Source organism: Jaminaea rosea (assembly GCF_003144245.1).
Source record: "Jaminaea rosea strain MCA 5214 unplaced genomic scaffold BDZ90scaffold_10, whole genome shotgun sequence".
Taxonomy (NCBI): Eukaryota; Fungi; Basidiomycota; class Exobasidiomycetes; order Microstromatales; genus Jaminaea; species Jaminaea rosea.
In genome coordinates this window covers 520971-536095 of record NW_020289984.1, presented here as the reverse complement: position 1 = coordinate 536095, position 15125 = coordinate 520971, and the positions used below count along the sequence as shown (strand labels likewise).

The 15125-nt window shown below is 59.0% G+C and overlaps 8 protein-coding genes across 8 annotated transcripts; 5 read left to right on the top strand and 3 right to left on the bottom strand.

Annotated features, from left to right (window-relative positions):
• Positions 1 to 1045: 1045 nt before the first annotated feature.
• BDZ90DRAFT_221887 (MFS general substrate transporter) lies at positions 1046 to 3180 on the top strand (the record flags this gene model as incomplete). The annotated part of the gene is made up of 2 exons (XM_025504503.1): positions 1046 to 1559; positions 1634 to 3180. 2 exons carry the CDS (start codon positions 1046 to 1048, stop codon positions 3178 to 3180), a joined length of 2061 nt encoding a protein of 686 aa, XP_025361220.1.
• On the bottom strand, positions 2907 to 4349 carry BDZ90DRAFT_233216 (SWIB-domain-containing protein). The gene has a single exon (XM_025506557.1). The coding sequence runs from the start codon at positions 4243 to 4245 to the stop codon at positions 3268 to 3270; it is 978 nt and encodes a 325-aa protein (XP_025361219.1). The 5' UTR covers positions 4246 to 4349; the 3' UTR covers positions 2907 to 3267.
• A 273-nt stretch (positions 4350 to 4622) lies between these two features.
• Positions 4623 to 5569, top strand: BDZ90DRAFT_241808 (putative ribosomal protein L10a.e, cytosolic). The gene is made up of 2 exons (XM_025507401.1): positions 4623 to 4679; positions 4756 to 5569. Exons 1-2 carry the CDS (start codon positions 4632 to 4634, stop codon positions 5356 to 5358), a joined length of 651 nt encoding a protein of 216 aa, XP_025361218.1. The 5' UTR covers positions 4623 to 4631; the 3' UTR covers positions 5359 to 5569.
• Positions 5570 to 5649: 80 nt separating this feature from the next.
• Positions 5650 to 9087, top strand: BDZ90DRAFT_233214 (hypothetical protein). The gene has a single exon (XM_025506556.1). The coding sequence runs from the start codon at positions 5957 to 5959 to the stop codon at positions 9032 to 9034; it is 3078 nt and encodes a 1025-aa protein (XP_025361217.1). The 5' UTR covers positions 5650 to 5956; the 3' UTR covers positions 9035 to 9087.
• Positions 9088 to 9285: 198 nt separating this feature from the next.
• On the bottom strand, positions 9286 to 10181 carry BDZ90DRAFT_233212 (hypothetical protein). Its single transcript, XM_025506555.1, has one exon. The coding sequence runs from the start codon at positions 9872 to 9874 to the stop codon at positions 9476 to 9478; it is 399 nt and encodes a 132-aa protein (XP_025361216.1). The 5' UTR covers positions 9875 to 10181; the 3' UTR covers positions 9286 to 9475.
• Positions 10182 to 10393: 212 nt separating this feature from the next.
• Positions 10394 to 10986, top strand: BDZ90DRAFT_233211 (hypothetical protein). Its single transcript, XM_025506554.1, has 2 exons — positions 10394 to 10509; positions 10594 to 10986. Exon 2 carries the CDS (start codon positions 10661 to 10663, stop codon positions 10865 to 10867), a length of 207 nt encoding a protein of 68 aa, XP_025361215.1. The 5' UTR covers positions 10394 to 10509; positions 10594 to 10660; the 3' UTR covers positions 10868 to 10986.
• Positions 10987 to 12919: 1933 nt separating this feature from the next.
• BDZ90DRAFT_261407 (hypothetical protein) lies at positions 12920 to 13651 on the top strand (the record flags this gene model as incomplete). Its single annotated transcript, XM_025508371.1, has 1 exon — positions 12920 to 13651. One exon carries the CDS (start codon positions 12920 to 12922, stop codon positions 13649 to 13651), a length of 732 nt encoding a protein of 243 aa, XP_025361214.1.
• Positions 13652 to 14217: 566 nt separating this feature from the next.
• On the bottom strand, positions 14218 to 15041 carry BDZ90DRAFT_221877 (F1 complex, OSCP/delta subunit of ATPase; the record flags this gene model as incomplete). The annotated part of the gene is made up of 3 exons (XM_025504501.1): positions 14218 to 14604; positions 14680 to 14846; positions 14939 to 15041. 3 exons carry the CDS (start codon positions 15039 to 15041, stop codon positions 14218 to 14220), a joined length of 657 nt encoding a protein of 218 aa, XP_025361213.1.
• Between the last annotated feature and the right edge of the window lie 84 nt (positions 15042 to 15125).

The window sequence follows — 15125 nt, the reverse complement described above, 5'->3', positions numbered from 1 at the left end:
AGGGTTGTCCATTGCCTCTCCTCTTCGACGCCAACGAGAGGGGGCAACAGGTCAAGGAAAGGAGGCGTGTGTGTGGGCGAGGTTGAGGCGGAGGCGGACTGGCGGATTCGAGGCGTCAGGCGGCCGGGCGCAAGGGCAGCGGCAGCCCTCGCTGACGGACGGACAGATAGACAGACAGGATCAGCGCGTCGAGGCGCAAGGAGGTTGGCAGCTGCCTGCTTGCTTTGCTTGCCGTGGCGTGGCGTCCTTCCAGGGGTCGGTAGGCAGAAAGCTTGAGTCAACGATGAGGTGCACACAGTGCTCGCCGTTCATCGTCATCATCACCGTCGAGCAAAGATATTGGACCTCTCCTGTCTATTCGAATCGACCGCCCCCCCCCCCCACCTCACTGACGTCTCCTAATTCAGCAACGCGATGCTGCCACCTGATCGCGATTCATCCTCGCGCTGGTAGCGACCTACTCAACAAGGCAAGTCGTTGAAGCTCGACGGCTCGTCGGCGCCCTCGTCGTGACAGCCAGGCTTCTACAAGCTAGCAGCAGCTGAAGATGCTCCATCGGAGGCAAGATGCGTGCCTCGACGTCCTGCCCCTTGCATAGGCCGTGCCGCCGGTCTGAGGCCACTTCTCGACGTCGCGACGCTCGCGTGGCAGAACCACCTCTTGAAGCCCAAGTTCCGCTCCGTCTTCTTGCTGCTTGGCCATCGGACGCTTCGCCGATTTCTCTTTCAAGGGTCAGTCGAACTTCGGACGCTTCGGTGGGAGAGAGAGAGAGAGTGGGCGGCGCTGCCTGCTTAACGCCGCGGGAGAATGACTCGGTCAATTCTAGTCGTTGATGCGTTTCGAGATACGATGCGGGGAAGACAGAGAGGGGCTGCGAAATTTCTCAGCCTCGATACCACATCATCATCATCATCCACATTACTGTGCTCCCCTCGCTGCTGTCTCGTCGACGATGACGATGAAAGCTGGTAGCAGTAGCAGCGGAAGTGGCACTAAGGAAGGATCTGCTGCTGCTCCTCCCGCATACGAGACGCCACCTCCGTCGATGCTGGACAAGAACACCAGCCCGAGTACTTGCGCTACTACTCGATGCAACACCAGCGAGACGCTTGATGCCTTCAAAGATCACGACGAAGACGACGGCGTGGCAGTCGAAGACGATGAGGCAGACGATGCTGTAGAAGCAGTCGCTTCTCCACCACCGAAAAAGGGTCGCAGCGCCTCCTTCGCCGAACCCCAACGACGGCCCTCCCGAATCCGTAAGGACGCCGCGGTCGATCCCAGCAATCTTGAGGGCCCCGAAGCCCCACCATGCGCAGGTCCGGGCTGCCCTCAGCCCTCACAGCTATGCCGGCAGACTTCCCGCAACTCCAACCGGCCCCCATCACCGCACTATCCACACATAGCCCTCAGCCTCTCACGCTCCGTCTCTGCCCCCGGGGCGGTGTATATCGAATGGGAGGAAGGAGACTCAGAAGATCCGATGAACTGGCCGCGGAGGAAGAAGTGGACATTGGTCATTGCTGTGTTCCTGTTCACGGCCATCACGGCTATCATTGGTGAGTCCGTGCGATGCCGTTCGCAATGTCACTTTCCTCGAGCTCACACCTTCTTCCCGTCCTCGCACCTGCAGCCGTCGGTTTCGACGCTGGTCAAGAGCAAGTGACCCGCGAGTTCGGCGTTTCTGGAACAGTCTACCTACTGGGAAACACCGCCTACCTAGGCTCCGTCGCCGTCGCGCCGCTCATCCTCGCCCCCTTCTCCGAGCTGGTAGGCCGCAAGGAGATCTTCATCGTCTCCGCCTTCCTCACCGCCCTCATGCTCATCCCACAAGCCCTGGCCACAAACATATACGGAATCCATATCCCGAGAATCGTGCAGGGTGCGGCCGCCTCTGCTGGAAACTCAGTGACGGGTGGGATTGTGGCGGACCTGTTCAGCTCACACGACCGTGGGCTGCCCATGGGCTTCTTCGCCGCTATCGTCTTTATCGGTCAGGGTATCGGACCGCTCGCTACGGCGTATACGGTGCAGGCGCACGGCTGGCGTGTTTCCCTCTGGTGGCAGGGGGCCGTTGCCCTCTTTGTCGCAGTGGTCATGCTTGTCCTGTTCGATGAGACACGCGGGCCCGTCCTGCTCTCTCGTCGAGCAAAGAAGATGACAAAGGAGTGCGGCGGCAAGACGATCTACCGCTGTCGAGCAGACGACGAGAAGCTCAGCGTGCTTCAGATGGTCAAGACCAGTGTTTCGCGCCCACTCATTTACCTCCTTACGGAGCCCATCGTCACCAGCTTTGCACTCTGGATCGCCCTGCTCTGGGCAAGCGTCTTCATGTCGGTCGGATCGATCCCAATCGCCTTTGGCGACGCATATGGCTGGACGGCACAACAGTCTTCGCTCGTCTTGCTCATCCTGGCCGTTGGTGGATGCCTGGGCTGGCTGCTCAACCTCGTACAAGAAGCCCTCTACAATCGCGCCTGGAAGCGCCATAATGGCGAGCCACCACCGGAAGCGCGACTCTACCTACCCTCCGTGGGCGCAATCATGGTGCCTGTGGGCCTCTTCTGGTTCGCCTGGGGCTGCCGAGAGGGAGTCGATCCGGTCGTGCCCATCCTCGGGCTAATCTTCTTCGCTACGGGCGTATTCCCAATCTACCTGGGCGTATTCGTCTTCCTCAGCGACGTCTTCCGCCGATACGCATCGAGCGCGCTCGCTGCACAGTCCTTCTTGCGCAACGTGCTCGCCGGTACGCTCTCGCTGGCCGTTCCGCCCATGTACAACAACCTGACACCCCCGATAGCCTCTTCCGTCCTCGCGGCTATTGCGGCCGTTTTAGGTCTGACGCCTTTCATTCTGTTCGCCTTTGGGCCGCAGATCCGATCCATGTCCCGTGTAGCGAAGGCGTTGCAGCGTGAGGAGGAGGAGGCTGAGGAGCAACGACAGGCGGCGAGGGAGAAGGAGTTAAGGAGGGAAAGGAGAAGACGAGCAAAGGAAGAGACGCTTGCCAAGTATGGGCGTGCAGCTGACGGGCAGCAAGATGACGCCACGCCCGTTACTGCCTCTACTGGAATGACGATGTTGAGACTGGCTAGGTTGAGGGAAGAGGAAGAGGCAGAAGCAGCGAGAGGGGTAACAGGCGATGATGAGGAGAAGCAGGCGTCACAAGTAGGACGAGGGTAGCAGTGGGATATCCGTGACATTGTATCGTAGCTAAGCGTAGTAATTCGGAGCATTCCAAGCGTTTTCCTCTTCTCGGCCTCTTCGGTATCAAGGCAGCACATCTTCCTTCTTCCTTACATGATTGCTGATCAACTTGCTCATCTCGAAGCTATCTACCACGCTTTTTCCGAACAAGTTCTTCAACTTGTCATCGCACATGATCTGTCTCCTGTTGGAAGGGTTCTGCAGGTCTCTCCCCTTTACGTAGGCCCAGAGCTGTTTCACGACGGCGTGACGAGGCATCTCGTCTCCTCCGCATATGTCGGCCATGGCTGCATCGAGGAGTACGGGACGATTGAAGGGGTTGTTCGGGTTCGAGGCGCGTGTTGAAGAAGACTTGGTCTTCTTCGCCTTCCTGCTGCCAGGAGCTGGGGAGGCTGATGTTGAATCGATGTCCGAGTCCTCTTCCGAGTCGATCTCATCTGTATTTGCCTTCTTTGACTTCTTGCGCTTCTTTGCTGAGGATGAGGAGCCATTGGTCGTGGCCGCTCCTCTTGTTGAAGGGCCAGCCGAGGCAGAGTATTGCTGTTGGAGCTTGGCTGCCAGGGCTGCGTCTGATGCTGATTGGGCGGCGATTGCGTCTGGCGGTGATGCTTTGGGCGTTGCTGCGCTTGCTGAGTCACCTCGTACGCCGCCCAAGCCTGGTAATGCTAGTCCTCCTCCTCCGCCATTGCTGCTGCCGTTGAGAGCCGGCAGCTTAGGCTTGACTTCAGCAGGCGGTTCTGCCTTGACCTCTGGCGCCTTGTGCTGCTGCTGCTGCTGCTGCGCGGCTACATCATCGTAGCACTCCTTGATCAGGCTAGTCACCGCCTTCTTGTTGGCCTCGAAGTCGAATCCGCTCGGAATGAGGCGCGTCGTGTCTGCTGGCGGGCTGATGTTGTGACTTCGCTGGATGTTGATTAGGTCGCCTCGCAGCGCTCGAGGCGTCACTGATTCAAGGTCGGACTTGGAGAGGATATCCAAGATGAGGGGGCGCAAGGAGCGCGGCAGCGGCATGGGGCCCGGTGAGGCTGATGAGGATGCCATCGCGAGGCAGGTAAGCCAGCAAGGGCGTCGATCTGGGGTATGGAGACTGTGGGGTGGTGGTTGGTAGTGAGCGTGGCAGTCGGCGGGTCAACGCCGAGGCGGCTTCGCGAGTCGAGTGGAGAGTTGAGCGAGCCAATCGTCGTCGGTCGATCGGAGCGCCAAAAGTAACTGAAGCCACGTGGTAGGTCAACTCGTTTGGACTCGTTTCAGTGGAAGGGGCCCTGGCTGTGGTGCGGAACCGAAATCACGCCAATTGCCCATGCGACGCCGCTGAAGAAGATCGAGGCAGGCAAGCCCGCCCGCCCGACTGGCCGCCCGCCTCTTGGTCCGCCTGAGAACGACTTGGATTTTCTGCTCCTCACCATCGCCCCTCCAACCTCCTCAAGATGAGCAAGATCCAGACTTCCAGCGTGCGAACCAGCATCCAGGGCCTCGTGAGTGTAGCGTGATAGTAGAGACGTCAAATGAACCTTCTTCTGACCTCCGAATCCATCCTCCTCACGACCGCAGCTCAAGGCTTCTGAGGAGAAGCACCGCAACTTCAACGAGACCGTCGAGCTCCAGATCGGTCTCAAGAACTACGACCCCCAGCGTGACAAGCGTTTCTCGGGTACCGTCAAGCTCCCCAACATCCCTCGTCCTCGCATGAGCCTCTGCATTCTCGCCGACGCCGCCGACGTCGACCGTGCTAAGCTCATCGACCTCGAGTTCATGACCGTCGAGGACTTGAAGAAGCTCAACAAGAACAAGAAGCTCGTCAAGAAGCTTGCCAAGAAGCACGACGCTTTCCTTGCCTCCGAGGCCCTCATCAAGCAGATCCCTCGTCTCTTGGGCCCCGGTCTCTCCAAGGCTGGCAAGTTCCCTACGCCCGTCTCCCACGCCGAGGACCTCGAGAAGAAGGTCACCGAGGTCAAGTCGACTCTCAAGTTCCAGCTCAAGAAGGTTCTCTGCCTGGGTGTCGCCGTCGGCCACGTTCAGATGAGCGACGACGAGCTCCTCGCCAACGTCATGCTCTCCATCAACTTCCTCATCTCGCTCCTCAAGAAGAACTGGCAGAACGTCAAGTCTCTTCACCTCAAGAGCACCATGGGCAAGCCCGTCCGCCTCTACTAAGTGCGCAGCATCAAGTTGCGCACCTTTTCTTCTCAAAATCGCCCTGAGACATGCTTTCTCGAACACATCATGGCTTTCGCACGCTATACCCAGCCACCTCTTAACTGAGCGTCTGGTGAGGGGAGCTCGATCCAGTTTGTCCCGGCGCTTAACCCAACTCCACCCTTCCTGTGTGTAATGAATCATTCGTTTTGCCCAGGTACCACTTCCTCGCTCGTTCGCTTCTCTTCGTATCGGTCACTGCTCTGGCACGATCGCTCGCTCCCTCCCTGCGTACACCGCGATGACGATAGTGACACCACGAGGTCCGAGCGCTCTTAGCGTACCGAGGATCTTTGCTTCATCTCCCTCGCGGTACGCCCACGCGCTCAAGCCCCCTGTTCCCATGGCTCATCTCCTAGTACGCGAGCCTGAACATCTTCTGAGAGCTCATTCCAACAGGGCCCAACCGGCGTGATGAGGCCCCCGACATTGCGGCAATCATACAAGAGTGCGGTCGAGATGGCGGCGAGAGACGTGTTATCAGCTAATCTCCTCCCTCTATCACCTGCTCGTCATCTGATCTTCTCTTTGCCCCCCTCACCTCATCTCCCCCAGCATGGTCTCGTTGGCAGGCCCCGTCGTGCCCAACCGCCTCCGCCTCGCAGCGCAGGGCACGCCGGTGCTCTCAACGATCGAGTCCATTGGCTCCCCCTCTGAACCCAGCGACACGGAAAGCTCAGCGGCGGCTACGCCAACGGAAGCCACGACGCCTCGCCCCTACTCCGCCGAATGGGAGCCCACTTATCTGAAAGGCGATGCTACGGTCAAACAACCCTCGAGCCCCACGCTGCTCGCCTCCAGCGCCCATCCAAATCTCAGCCGCCGCACCTCCCTCGCCGCAGGATGGAGCCTTAGCGTGCGACGCCCAAAGACTGTCGCGGGCAGCTTCGACTCTGACGCCGCAACATCGCGTGGCCACGGACAAGGAGCAACCGATGGTACTTACGAGGATAGCGAGGACGAGGACGACCTGTGGGGCACGCCAGTAGACGCCGATGCAATCGCCATGGGTCTCGTCGAGCCGCCCAGCGCTGCTCAGCAGCAGACGCCGAACCATCGTCGCTCCACCTCCGCCAATGTTTCCTCGGATCGCGCCTCGATCAAGTCCAAGTCCTCGGTGAAGACGTCATCCCCACTTCGCACACATATGACGCTTCCGCCCTCCAGCTCGGTCGACTCCGTCGCCTCTTTGTCCAAGTCGAAGCCGAATCAGCAGCACCAGCACCAGCGTCACGAGCTGTTGGACAAAGCCGGTCTTTCACTGGAGTGCAGTGCCGACCCTCTTCGCGAAGTACGGGACCGCAATCTGGGCGATCTGAAGCTCCTCCTCGCCAAGTCAATCCAGCGAAAGTGTGATCGCTGTCCACCGGCCGGTGCCAACGTGACGCCCGGCTTCGGCCTGTGGGTCTGGACCTGGACGTCAGAGCTACTCTGCTCTACCTGCCTGGCAGATGTCGTACGCAAGGTGCCGGAGGAGCTGCAGGTTACCCTCGTTGAGCGATCAGCAAGATGTCACGGAGTAAAGGAGGCAGGTGAATTCAGGGCAAAGCAGGTCGACTTTGACATGCTCGCAAGGATAGCGAATGCTCTGCCAAAGGAAGCACTCAAGGATCTGGACGCTGTCAATCAGGAGAAGAAGCCAAAGAAGAGCCCAACCTCTCGGCAGGGAGACAACGATGTAGCATCAGGCTCGGCTTTTGGCATTGACTTCGATGAGTCTTCGGCCCGCCCCTCAACGCCCTCCTTTGCGGCAAGGCAGCGCCTCTTCAAGAGCAAGGCATTGCGCAAAGCCATGCACCGTCTGGCGAAGAAGAGCATGCCACTTCTTGCGCGCTCTGCTGCCTCGGCCGCAGCACTGCCGCCGCAGAAGACCCCACCCAAGCTAGCACCGCCCCCTTTGCCTCTCACGGCTAATGAAGAGAAGGGTCAGGAACCGCCCAGGAAGAGTGCTCCACCGCAGCTCGTGGACGAGCTAGACAAGACTGCGTTGACAAGCCCAGAGATGGGCGAGAGCTTCAGTGCCGATTCGGCTCCTGCTGCTCCTGATGGGCGTAATGGTAGCGCCTCTGCCTCGCCATCCCCTCCATCCTCTGCAAAGCAACCTCACTCGCCTAGTCCGACCACAGCGACTTTCACGACAGAAGAAGCCCAAGCCATCTTCCGCCACGCCTCCTCCGTCTTCGTGGGCATCATCGCCCTCGAGGAGACGCAGCAGTGGCGTCCCGACCCTGACTCCCAAGACGGAGTAGGATCGCGAGGCACCCTCATCCCCACCCTGCACGCGGTGCTGGATCCTCTGCTCATATGCACGTACTGTCTCGCCACGCGTGACCACGACAAGGGTCGCGTCATAGTCGCATCTGATACGGGGAAGCACTTTGCTCTTTTCCATGGTGGGGCGAGACCGGGAAAGGGATTGGTGGACTATGTCCTTCACGAGGGAATAGCGGCGCGACCGCGCTTTCCCGGTGAGGAGCCAGTCAGGGAAGAGAACAAGGCGGACGGTGAGAAGTCCTCGGACAGTCAAGTGTCGGGACGGCGTCGCATCAAGGCTTGGGAAGAGGACGACGACCTGCAGGGTGCTTCCTCTTCTGAAGAGGCGGATGAGGCAACAAGCATCGCGAGCGACCCGACGCAGGACGGTGGAGGGGGTGGGGCTGAAGCTCTACTTCGTCCTACGGCAATGCAACGACAGCATAGTCTGCGCAAGGCATCTTCTCAGCCGGCGTTGCGGTCATTGGCACTTCAGCAGCGAGATGAAGCTGAGGAAGATGGAGAAGACGACGACGCCATGACGGAGTACGGCTCAGTATCAGGAGAGGCAGCACCACTGGCTCGCCCAAGCGTACGACGAGCACCAAACTCCATCACGGGCGATCTCACTTACACCGTCAACACCACGTCGGGCAGCGCTGACGGTGCGAACAGCAGCAATCCCATCACGTACGGCACGACCAATTCAGCTGACGGATCAGTCATCTTCACGGGGACGCAACTACGTCGCGCCCTTGACCGTAGCAGTACGAGCAGCTGGAGCTTCCATGACTCGAGCCAAGGTGTCGGAAGCTCTCTCAGCGGTGGTACGAATGGGAGCGGTGAGGTTGCTACAGGGCTGCCCTCCTCTGACTCGTCTGGAAGCATGTGGTCCAGAGGGTCGGCTGTAAGCGGTGGTGGGGACGCGACGCTTGAACATAATCAGGCTGAGGCTGAGGGTTCGGTAGAGCCTGCAGAGGAGGCTGGCGAGTCGTTCATCTCTGCTGATACGTCGGAGAGTGAGGGCGAGAGTGAGGGGGATGGCGAGGTGATCGGCGCTCCAGACTCAGATGAAGACCCTGTTGAGGAGCGAGCCAATGTCGCTGCCGAGCAAGGTGATGAGGATGAAGATCCGGTTCAGGAGGATGCCGCTTTCGAGTCAGCATCGCCCACACTCGGTCCGCAGCAGGAAGACAGCGCCCCCGCCACGCCTCGCAACCCCTCTCCTGCCCGCCTCGCCTTCGACCTTGATGCCAACACCGCGCCGCCTCTGTCAAGCAGCCCGCTGGTGGCCGATGGGGCCGTGAGCTTTTTCCCTCCTCCCGTGAGACCACCGCGATCTCCAAGGCGAGGGGAGGGGCAATCGCTGCCTCTACTGTAAGCGTTCTGGCGCGCGAGGTTGACCTTTGCAATCATCATGCATTTTGTATGCCTCTCAGCGCTTCGGTGTGACCTACATCCTGCACAGGCTGGTACCAGATATCGACCCACAGGGGCATGTGCTCGAAGTCGAACTCGACCGGCCATTCGCCTGGGTGGCCCACGATGGGGTGAGGGGAGGTCTGGTCAGTGTGTCTACGATCCTGGTCCTTCTCCTCCTTCCTCTGTATGCCGCTACGCGCAGCACGCACAATCGTCCTTTCTATGGAGATACCAGCACTGAGGATCCGCTGGTCGCCGACTGACCGTGCCCAAGCACATGGCGAAATTCCGCTCAGGACAGTAGTCATGAGCCATCACGTACCAGCCGCCATCGCCGCAGGGAGTGGCTGAGCGCGCGAGCGCGAATGGGCAGTCACCTTCAGCGAGAGCTCATCCGATACTATGCTACAGCCACAACGGTATACTGTTCACCAAACTCGAGGACATTCTCCCGGAGCAAGCCCCATGAGGCAGGCGTGACCACGTTATTTTGGAAGGGCCCAGAGCACGAGAAGGTCGCCGTCGTCTTGTTGAGCCCCGTGGTATTGTCTTGCACTTCTTTGATGAGAGCAGAGGCGGTGCAGAACTGCCGCCGAGATACGTTCGGGGACGGCCGAGGAGTCAGAGATCTACGAATGGCCGAGGAAGGTAGGCATGAGTGACTCGCCTTTTCAAAGCCGTACTTGTCGGGCGTAGAGATGCCGACCTTCCAAGAACAGACGACATGTTTCGCCTCGATGATGGGAGTGAATGCAATGCGGGGAAGAAAGAAGAAGATGCTCGCACCCAGAGAGATCATCGTGCGTAAGATGCGAATGGCAGGGGTATCAAGACCTGCTCATCTGTCGAGCTATGGACGGCGACAGAGCGCACAATAGGCCGCCATTCGTCGAAGTGTGAGTGCCTCGTCGTCGTTGCTGATGGCGAACCATCCGTATCGAGCCCTATCTCCACTTGGCGTCTTGGTTCAGGAGGAACGGTTCAGCGGTCGTCGATCCACCGCAGCGACGATGATGGACCTATCTAGCGCAGCTGCTCCTTTGCGGCCGCGAGCAGGCGATATGGATTCACGACGGGGTAGAGAGCAAGCCAAATCCCGTGAGACATTGATTGTTAAATTACGTGTATGGTATGCAATAGGAATACAGGAGAAAAATGGTGCGAATGGGTAAGACGGTAGCTTGGCTTGGTTGATCTGACTTGACGATGCGATGCAATGCGGTGACGTGATCGGCGTGAATACGATGGCCCATGAAGCGAAGATGATGGCGATGATGACGTGTCGTGACTAAGTTGATGCTGAGTATGATGGCTGGTTCCTACTACTTTGACCCCTTAGTAGCGCCCCTTCAGCGCCGTAAGATCACGCCTGGGTACGGTAATCGTTCGCTCAGTGCCGAGTATCTCGACGTGGTAGAGGTCTTGAAGCATCATCTGTTAGCGATGGCGGAAGGCAAGGGGAGGGTCAGCCTGACGCTCCTTCCTCCTTCGTCTGGGATCAAGCTTGGCTCGACTCACATCAGAGATCAACCCTTCGACACGTAGACCGCTAAGCTGAAAGACGACGTACTGTCCTACGTGGAACATGGAGTCCGGGCTGGTGGGCGAGAGCGGTGACTGCGGAGCCGTTGTGGTGGTCACCGTCGTCGTGGCCGACTTTGACGGGCCGGACAAGGGTAGAAGAGCCGGTGGTGTAGCCTTTCTCGGCGCTGGAGCTGCTGCTGTAGTCGCCGTGATGAAGATCGCCAGGACCGGCACGGAGAAGAATAGAATATTTCGGTGGCGGAAGTGAGGTTGGGATAGGCCGCCGTACGCGAGCTCGTCAGTTGGTGGTGGTGTTGGCGAAGCTGGGCTCAGCTATTGGAGTAGCGAGTAGGGAAGAAAGAAGAGATGAAGATGTTCGTGGAGATCTATTGTGAGCCGACTGATCGAAAGGTGGTAGTATTACGGGGCCCTCACGCGGGGATCGATGGCAGGGACCGGGTCCCTTTAAAGGGCCCTGCGCTGCAAAGCTAGTTCGTGAGAAGAACGAGGGACGAGGGTGCGACCCAGCGACGGGCGGAGCCACGGAGCGAGGGACGGGGTTCCAAACGTGCTAGGGTCTCGGCGTGTGTGCGGGCGGGCGGACGGGCGTGCAGGCGGAGCCAAGGCTTCTGAAATTGGGTCTGGGCGATGCAGCGGAGAGTGCGGCAGCGAGGACACACAACCAGGCAGTAGGCCTGACTGGTCTGACGTTTCGTGGCGTGCCGGTCTCTGCTCTGCTTCAGCTTCAGACAGACGAGAATGGCTACCGAGCGTTGAGGCCTGGGCGCACCCAAAAGCCTCGTCGTAGGCATCGTCCTTGGCCAGGTGTTTGAGAGAGAGAGAGATCTGAGACGCCGACGCTTGCTGCCACGGCAAATTTATGGAATGAGCAGGTAATGGTACGAGCTGATGGTCGAGGGCAGACAAGGGAACTGGTCGGTAGATGGTGCGCACTCCAACCTCTGACTTTCATCGCCGGAGCGATTGCATGGGGAGATCTTTCCGGCGGCGGCGATCGTAGTGGATCACATCGCTTCTTGCTGTGGTGACCACAAAGCCAAATTCGCTCGTCTCATTGTCGCCCTTGGCAAAGACTGGCGGCAAGCACTGAGAGCATGGCGGCCAGGCAAGCACTGTGAACGGTCTCACATTGACCCCGGATGTGGACTGTTAGCATCGCAATCCCTGGAGGAGGGTGTCATTCGATCACAGAGGGTTGCTCGCGGCCCCGTGGGAACTACTGATCTGAGTCCAGCTCACCCGATACTCAGCTCAGCGGGCACGGGGCGCGATGTTTCGGCATGGTCCATCGGTTGCTCGACCCTTGATTCATGTCCCGCAAGTACACTGTCATCGGCTCATTCTGGTCATCTGGACCCTCGTCATGGATTACTCACGTGAGGCTGTTGAGCGGATCATGCCATGATATGGTGTTACGTGATGCTCAATGATATCTCGGCTCAGTGTCCATCGGTGACGGATCTATCCTCACCTTAATACCGATACGCTCAGCTGTTCACACGCTATCCCATCGTCGGATGCGAGTGGGAGCAGGCGCCCGCAACCTGCTGCCGAGCATACCGCGCGAAGTTGTGCTGAGCATAGCATCCCACGGGTTGCTTGACGAGCGCGTGTTGCCCTGGTAGCATGACGCTCAGTCGAGTCACGCTTGCTGAGCTGAGGTGGGGTCGCGTATTGCCAGATAGACTTTGAACAGGCCGGAAACAAGGTCCCCCGCGAGCGGCCCTTGAAATGCACAGCCGGCTCGTCTGGTCTGCTCAGCACGGCACGGCAAGGGCGGGACGCGAGCCAACCACATTGAGGGCAGTCCGTCTATGGCTCCGCAGAAGGCCAATTCAGGAACCAGGCAATGTCGAGTGGCTTGTGCACTCGCTAGTAGAATGAAGAGGATCGAAACGCCCTTCGGCCGGACCTGCGAACATCAAGAGTCAGGTTCAGGGTTGCGGCGTAGAAGGGCGAGGGGTCGGATGTGAAGAACGGGAGCCACGGACCGTATGAGCGAAGAGAGCTCGGTCGTGACTTCGCGGTGACTGTGACTTGCGGTCGTAGGACACCCGCGGGGCAACAAAGCTAGTGCGGTGAGTGGGCCATGCTCTCAATTTAGCATATCGGATTCTGATCGTGCCAGAACTGACTGAGGAACTGAGCGCAACGAAGATTCGATTGCGAGAACGAGTCAACGTGGGAGTCAATGCTGATGTCAAGGAGGATCCGATGTCCGGCTTCATAAGGCGGCCCTCGTCTATGAGCAGCCATCTCTACGTATTGATCACCCCTGCACACAATCATTCCTGCACACATGTCAACATCTCCTCAACTCTCCAGCTCAACAAGCGCTACCAGCGCCTCACCCAGCATGCGGACCGGAGACGGGCCCATGACATTCGACCCACGCGCAGACCTCGCGCAACAGCTTCGGCCCTCGAACGAGACTGGTCGATACACTACTTCCAGCTCAAGGACCTCTTGGACTCTTTCATCCTCGCCGCCCAAGAAGAACCCGACCGAGACGCGCAAGGCGCTCAGTGTCTCCCCGCCTTCTTACGATGATGCCACGGCGAGCACAGGCAAAGTGGAGCGCCGCGACGACAATGACAACGATGATGCTGTCCTTCAAGATCTGATGGGCAAGTACGGCATGGGCACCACGATGATGTGCCCCAAGGTGCCCGACTTTGAGGATGCGCACAAGGACAAGCAGAAGAAGGGCAATACCACGCCCAAGGCCAACTCCAAGTCTCAGAACCGAGAAGTCGACCCAGACGACGCTGCTCTCCAGGCTTCGATGGGCAAGTACGGCATGGGAACGAGCATGATGTGCCCTGTCTTGCCCAACTTCGAGGCCAAAGCGAAGGACAAGGGCAAGGAAAAGACCAAGCCCAATCGCACCTCGTCCAGCTCATCTTCCGTATCTGGCTCTTCAAGCTCTTCTCGCTCGAGCGTGCGATCCAACCTCTCTGCAGCTTGGAAGCGCGTCAAGGAATACTCGCCTCCTCAGACTTCCCTCGAGTACCTGGCCAACAAGGGGTGAGCGATCATACGCTCGTCGACCACCTATCCGCTGTGTCAATGATCTCAGCGTCACCTTCCGTCAAGGTCACGCGCCTCCTCTTGTCTAGAGCCAGGGGCCGGCATGCACGCCTCCTCCTGAGCCCGACTGTCACCACGCCAAGGCTCAAAGTCCCGATCGTACAAGGCCGACAATCGAGTCATCGCCCTTGCTGAGCCTGCTTGCTTAAGCCTCTGGACATCGACGTTGTCACCTAACGATGTCCGACCTGGCTCCACACCGATGGTCTGGCACCCAACTGAGGGCACGTCCTACGATGCTCGATACGGTCATCGTCGTCGTGGAGATTGCCGCCGGACCCCTTCTGGGCCAGCACGTCTCATTCTGTTTTACCTTACGTCTTCCTACTCTGATCTGCCCTTGCAATCCAAACGTTTCTGCCCGATCGTTCGTATCTTGTGCCGCTCAAGCGTAGTAGCGATGCGTGTGCGTGAATCTTTGTCCTTTTGATTCTGTTGGTCTCTACCCTACGAGAGGAAGCTGCCTCGCCTCCGTGCTACCCTCCTATATGCTACCCTCCCGCACGCTTAGATACCCTCCTCGAGGAGCTGGTTCAACTTCCTCACCTTGCTCGCAACCGACAAGTCCACCGACTTTCCAGCAAAGTCGACGGTCAGACCACCCTGAATGGCTGGGTTGACCTTGTGCGTGAACTTGATCTTCTGTCCTCCTCCCTCCTTAGCAACTGCGCTCTCGCTCAGAGCAGACTCAAGGCGCTGGGTGTGCGCCTTGTCCAGGGGAGTAGCAGAGGTGATGATCACCTCGACCTCTCCACGGTGAGCAGCCATGAGGCGGGCAAACTCCTCGACTACACGCTCCGAGTCCTGGAGACGGCCGTTCTCTGCGAGGACGGAGAAGAGGTTGCGGGTGACCTCGTCCGACTTGGAGCCGATGAGTTGTTCGAGGCCGGAGACCTGGCGAGGGTGTGGGTGAAAGGATGGTCAGTATAAGTTGGGAAATAACGACTCGTTTGACGTGCGCCAACGCACCTTGTCCTTGTTGGAAAGGGTGGGGTTGGCAATGAAGGTCTGGAGCTTCTGTGCGTCCTTGCCCGAGCTGAGGGCGTGAGCGACGGCCTGCAGGTCACGCTCGACTGCCTGAAGAGTCTTGTCCGACTTGGTCAGGGCGGCGACGTAAGCAGATGAGGCGTACTTGCCTGCGCGCGCCGAGGGTGCAAGGGACAAATGATGGTCAGTACGAGGGAAAGGGAAGAGGGGTCGTTGGAGGAAGGATCGTGGCCGCGCTCACCGGGCAGACCGTTGAGGAGAATGGGGGGACGGACGGCAGCGGCTTGCGAAGCGTAGCCGCGAGTAGCCTGCTGGAAAACACGGGGAACAAAGCGAGCTGCCATTGCGGAAGGAGTGGTGGTGATGAGGGGTGTGTAGTAGCGGTGAGAAGGATGCGATGCGATGCCAATGCGAGACGAGACCGTCAA

Excerpts from the sequence above, each read along its gene's own strand:
- BDZ90DRAFT_233216 (XM_025506557.1), bottom strand. The coding sequence starts at position 4,245 with ATGGCATCCTCATCAGCCTCACCGGGCCCCATGCCGCTGCCGCGCTCC.
- BDZ90DRAFT_233212 (XM_025506555.1), bottom strand. The coding sequence starts at position 9,874 with ATGATCTCTCTGGGTGCGAGCATCTTCTTCTTTCTTCCCCGCATTGCA.
- BDZ90DRAFT_241808 (XM_025507401.1), top strand. The coding sequence starts at position 4,632 with ATGAGCAAGATCCAGACTTCCAGCGTGCGAACCAGCATCCAGGGCCTC. Across the intron at positions 4,680-4,755 it reads GAACCAGCATCCAGGGCCTC|CTCAAGGCTTCTGAGGAGAA; the intron begins GTGAGTGTAGCG and ends TCACGACCGCAG.
- BDZ90DRAFT_233211 (XM_025506554.1), top strand. The coding sequence starts at position 10,661 with ATGGAGTCCGGGCTGGTGGGCGAGAGCGGTGACTGCGGAGCCGTTGTG.
- BDZ90DRAFT_233214 (XM_025506556.1), top strand. The coding sequence starts at position 5,957 with ATGGTCTCGTTGGCAGGCCCCGTCGTGCCCAACCGCCTCCGCCTCGCA.